The 6,000-nt window shown below is 36.3% G+C and overlaps 1 protein-coding gene across 1 annotated transcript in view; it reads left to right on the plus strand.

The window, feature by feature from the left end:
* LAMA2 (laminin subunit alpha 2) overlaps positions 1-6,000 on the plus strand; it is a 640,343-nt gene that overhangs the window by 467,893 nt on the left and 166,450 nt on the right. Inside the window, exon 32 of the mRNA XM_017879679.1 lies at positions 95-288. Within this exon, the coding sequence (XP_017735168.1) occupies positions 95-288 (194 nt within the window). The remainder of the gene's footprint in view (positions 1-94; positions 289-6,000) is intronic.

Genomic DNA, 6,000 nt, shown 5'->3' on the forward strand with positions numbered 1-6,000 from the left:
GTTTTGTTTCATCAAAACAGAAGACCACGCACACAACAATGTGGAGACATGACTTGCTATTAACCTCTTTTGCTTTGTCACTGTTTCAATTCAGGTGTGCCCCTGGCTATACTGGCAGTCCAAGCAGCCCTGGAGGCTCCTGCCAAGAATGTGAGTGTGATCCCTATGGCTCACTGCCTGTGCCCTGTGACCCTGTCACAGGAATCTGCACGTGCCGACCCGGAGCCACGGGAAGGAAGTGTGACGGCTGCAAGCACTGGCATGCACGCGAGGGCTGGGAGTGTGTTTGTACGTATACTAACTTCGCTGTTAGTTTTGGAGGCCTCGATTCCATTTCTGTCTCATTTCCAATGAGAAAGACTGACTCCCTCCACCTGCCTTTTTTTTCTGCAATAGCTAGTTCTACTCTTCATTCTTTCTGACACTATCTATCCATCTTCTGCTGTTCTCCTGCTGATTTCGTGTCTATCCTGCTGAGCCAAAAACAGCTGAGAAAATCCTCAGTGTGCTTTACTCAGTTCATTGAAAGACCTACAGTGAAGCTCCTGGAGGCATTTTATTTGATTTGTCCATCTCAGGGTTTCCAGTTTCGCCTCAAGTTGGCATTGCCTTTGTGACAGATTAAAGATCTGAGTATATTAAAAATTTTAGAATCCTCCTGAATTTGTAATCGACTGGACAGATACTTTAAGCCTTGAATGACAACTGATGTTTCTTTTCCCAGCTTTTATGAAAATCCTTGGGGATACTGCTTCATAATTTTCTCTTGAACTACAAAACCCATAAGCAGTAACAATGAAGTCAAGTATTTTTACTCATGTACAATAAGTGGAGAGTAGTTTGCTCTCTTGCTGTCTCTCTTTTTTCTTACCGATTCTGGATTTAGTAGTGCCATATTGAAAGTACATTGAAATCAGTAGCTAAATATAATTCTTAGATCTTGCATACATTCAAATCAAAATAGGTTATTTATAAATTTAAGGAAGGAGTGCTGTTCTATAGTATTCTTTTCTTAAGGAATTTATTTTAGCACTTTTTCTTTCAACATTTACCTATTTTACTGATGTTTGTGCATGTCAGCATTTCTTGTTTTAGCATGTTGTTTGTGTCTAAATTGTAATAGTATCTTAAATAGAAGAATTTTTGTTTATGTTCTAGTTCTATAAGCATTAACCTCAGAAGCTAAGGCTGTATTAAAAAATACACCAAAAAGTTAAGACTGGGTGTTATTTGGGAAAATAGATTTTAAAATCATTTTTTCTTTGTATTTTAACCATCTTTAATGAAAAGGTATTACACTGAAAATAAATGCGAAGGTAGGTGAGAGGGGAGAGATTAAATGTACTGTCAAATACATTTATATTGTCATATTTAGTTGTTAGTATATCCACACTCATTCTTCCCAAGTATAATGATATATTTTAATGATAATTAAAGAAGTAGACTACCAAAGTTTTTATAATATTGCTTTCAAGTTAAATAAATTATTAACATGCACATAATTAACTAGATAATATATAGATATTCTTAATGTAAACATGAAACAGTCCTTGAATTATTAATCATCACTTTTATTAATTATCCATAAGCAAACTTAAAATGAAAAGATCATTAATATTAAGCACAAAAATTAAACAATAGCACATTAAAATCTGAGGAAGATAATATAATGGGATTATTTTGGGAACATTTCTTTTAAAGAGAACTGGCATTCTGCCCATCAACAACAATGGCTTTAAGTTTTCATTGTTATTGTTGATGATCAATACTTTTTGAACATTTTGAATACATTTATCATTAGACATCTTAACTCATCTTTTCCTTGTCGCATATGCAGGTTTCTAATTTCCACTTGTCCCGTGTTGTATTAACAAAAGGGCCAATCCTCCAGCTACAAAGCTAAACCAGTATTTTATTTTATTTTATTTTATTTTATTTTATTTCATTTTATTTCATTTTCGGAGTCTCGCTCTGTCGCCCAGGCTGGAGTGCGGTGTTGCGATCTCGGCTCACTGCAAGCTCCGCCTCCCGGGTTCACGCCGTTCTCCTGCCTCAGCCTCCCAAGTAGCTGGGACTACAGGCGCCCGCCACCTCGCCCGGCTGGTTTTTTTTGTATTTTTTAGTGAAGACGGGGTTTCACCATGTTAGCCAGGATGGTCTCGATTTCCTGACCTCGTGATCCGCTCGCCTCGGCCTCGCAAAGTGCTGGGATTACAGGCGTGAGCCACCGTGTCCGGCCTAAACCAGTTTTATAATGCCTATTTGCTTTATTCTTGCCCCACGAGGAAATGTATTTGCAGGGGTTATACATGATATTTAATTCAGTTGCTAGAATGAAAGTGTTTATATTCTTTTGGAGGGTTAAATAATAACAATTTTTCTTCCAGAAAAAAAAATATTAAATTATAGGATTGTTTTTGATATCTAGACCCCTTTTCTAAAGCACAATTAATTATCTTATAATTATGCTGTATAGATTTTCCAAATACTGCTCTTAAGCATTAGCGATTTCCACTTACTTCTAGGAATGTTTTCTCTTCACCTTTCATGAAGCTAACTCTAAGAATTGTTACACAGAGTGTCTTTAGACTTTTCATGTTTTCTTTTCTTCTAAAATTTCTCCAATTATGGAAAAATGTGCCATGATTCTATGATCTTGGCCTTTCCCAGGATTCAGTTTCTACTTCTACTCCTAGTTTTGAAATGAGATAAAAGGAGACACAAGTGAGGATGTAATTCTGACTTATTCTCAATTCTCCTTTTAATATATTTCTGTATCCTTAAGTTAAATTAGTGTGAGAGACCAAAAAATGGGTTCACCTGGTGTGTTTGATCTGCAGGGCCTGTTTTAGCACCTGTGGTCATGGTGGACTTGTATAAGGCCTGGGGGTGAGAGTAAGGGAGGTAGGTTGGCTCAAGCAAGAGAATTTAGATGTAGTAAGAGAAATGTCTGCAGTGCTTGTTGTTAATATGGTACTGACTACAGAAAATAAACTTTCTCCTATTACTTAGAATAAGTAAACAGTTTAGTAGCATGTATTGTACAAGAGTTAATTTTGCTCCCTTTAGTTACTTCTCTGGGAAATATAATTTAGACTGATCCACACCATAGATTTGTGTATTTCAAAAAAAGAAAAAAAGAAAGAGAGAAATGCATGATAAATGACCTAAGCCTGACCATTGCATGATCTCAGGTAATTTGCATATTGGTGAAAGGAATCTATACACTCGCTATAAATTTAGATTAGGCTCTTATTTCACAAAGGATATAAAATTCTGCTGAAGAGATCAGGCAAAACAAAGCCAATGCAGGAACTGTGAAAGGACTTCCCTTGTACACCTTGGTCCCTAGATTACTTAGAGCTTCCAGGGACAGTTGCCAGTGACCAGGCCTGGATTTTGCTGGATCCAAAATGGAATTTTTTGCAGCACACAGGCCTTTTATATGTGGATTTTAACTACTATCATGAAGAATTTATAAAAATAATCTGTGTCCACATTAGGAACTATTTAGACATCACAGTCTCTCAAAGTTAGTGACCTAAATTCAGCCCCACCAAGCAGAGTCAGTTCCTGGGCATAACTAAGCAATGTATTCACCTTCAAATTCCAGACATTCTCTAAAGTCCCTTTTACCACACAGGGTTCATCATAATAGTAACTTTATTTAAAGGCTCACCTTGACTGAGAACTTGCCATTTTCCAGGCACTATATTAAGCATTTCACATGTGGTTCTTTTCATTCTGGTAACATTCCCGTTCCTTATCATCCCCACTGTGTGATAAGAACACTGAATTTAGGTAGGTTAAGTCATTTCCTCAGTGACTTTTCAGTAGATCTGTGATTTGAGCATGGGTCAGTCTTACAAATCTTATTTTTGTAACCTCTGTGCTGGCTACTGATAAACAGAGAAAGCAAACGTGGTTTAGCCAATATATTCAACAGTAATGAATTCAGCCCTTTATTCATGTACTGCTTCCGTGTTTAGAGACCATTCTACCTCGATTAAAAATAAATATAAAATGAGGTAAAATTACAAAATGAGAAATTTTAAGTACATATAACTTGATACTGACATTTATTTTCTGCTAACCTTTGAGACTCCTCTAAGATTTAAAACATTATGGCATTTATGATAGATTCTTTTTCATCAGAGATTGTCAAGTAGAGACTGTCTTCTATGCAGAAGAAGAGACACTAGCTGGGTGCCCAGATTAACTTCACAGCCTCTTTTTTTCCAAAGGAATTATTTGGGACAGCTTTACAATGTTATGTATGTTGGTGAGTTCTGAACAGATTATTTTATTAATTTCCCAAATTAAGATTTCTTCTTAGTAAGTTAATGCAAATCCATCCTCCTCTTTCAACTCTCATTCATAGTTCACATGTCATTTTATAAAATAAGAACAACTAACCTGCCTTCAAGAAACTTAAAAATGAATGAAGAAGCCATTATTTGCTTAGCAGTAAAGTTTAGTATTTTGAAACACAAAACTTGGATTTGTTCATATCCTATTTTCTGTAAACTCATATAATTAACACAGAATAACTCATGTGATGTTTAAAATAGATTATGAGTGGCATAGTAAAATATATTACTTTCCTAGAGAACAGAAATTAAAATTAGTATCTGTTGGCAAGATATTACTTCATAAAAATTGCCTGAAATAACATTTTATAAATATCAAATTGATGTTGCCTATTTTTAATCACTGCATAGTGAGGTATTTGGGATATATCAGCTTTTATTATTTACAGTAACAATTTACTTAAATTCTAACATACATTTATTTAAAATAAAACATACACTTTGCTTGCCAATTTGTAAAAGTGATCACAAAATATGTTTTCTACTTGCAGCCTGAGATTAACCTAGCTAAATGTGATAATTTACCTTTACTCTGTAAAATAGGCAACTTCCAACCACTTGGTGAAACCTGAAGTCTGAAGTTTTGTCCTACTTTGATCTACAGAGATCTAATCAACACTGTTGTTTTTAATAGCCAGTTGCCACCAAAGATCTGATCACAATAATGCAGAGACCATTATATATTATCACTAGAACACTATCGTACATTTATAATAAAAAATGATTAATAATGGCAATTATGGCTCCCTATACATGGGAGCAGAAACAAAATAAAATGTGGTTATCACTGTAATGAAAACAGGACTTTCTATTCTAAAAGATGATGATAAACATCAGTTGATCTCCAGATGCTGATTATTGATCTAACACTTGGCTTGTTGTACCTCCTAAATGTCATCCTCTCTCTGTTCCTCCTCACTGCTCAAGTAAGCTCTTATTTGGAAGGACAGTATGTATGATATAGTTTTCTATAAGTCTAAGCTGTGACATGTTGTTCACATCCAGGTGTTAGGCAATCTATAAAACATTTCCTCTTCACCTTGTCTGCACCTTCTACTCATTTGTTTTGTTAGTAAAAGATATTTGAGTTTCTTGTTGTCAACCTTAGCATTGGTCCAGTCTAACAGTGTGTGGAATGGCAACTATCACTGTGACTCTAGATGATTTTCCTAGTTGTTAGAGATCCGTCTCAGTGGTTTGTATATAATTGAGGAAGCTGTTCTGTTAGCTGATTAAGGAGTTGCGCATTTGAATTGTCATATAGAGACAGCTGATGACTGTTGCCTTTGTTTTCAGCAAGTTTTATTTTAAGAGTAAACTAAACTCTATTTTGATTGCAATTTCCACTCTGGCAAGGCCCAGGAGGTTTTACTGACCTTAAAAGACAAACTAGGCCGGGCGCGGTGGCTCAAGCCTGTAATCCCAGCACTTTGGGAGGCCAAGACGGGCGGATCATGAGGTCAGGAGATCGAGACCATCCTGGCTAACACAGTGAAACCCCGTCTCTACTAAAAAATACAAAAAACTAGCCGGGCTTGGTGGCGGGCGCCTGTAGTCCCAGCTACTCGGGAGGCTGAGGCAGGAGAATGGCGTAAACCCGGGAGGCGGAGCTTGCAGTGAGCTGAGATCC

Source organism: Rhinopithecus bieti, unplaced genomic scaffold, assembly GCF_001698545.2.
Source record: "Rhinopithecus bieti isolate Rb0 unplaced genomic scaffold, ASM169854v2 scaffold_19, whole genome shotgun sequence".
Lineage (NCBI taxonomy): Eukaryota > Metazoa > Chordata > Mammalia > Primates > Cercopithecidae > Rhinopithecus > Rhinopithecus bieti.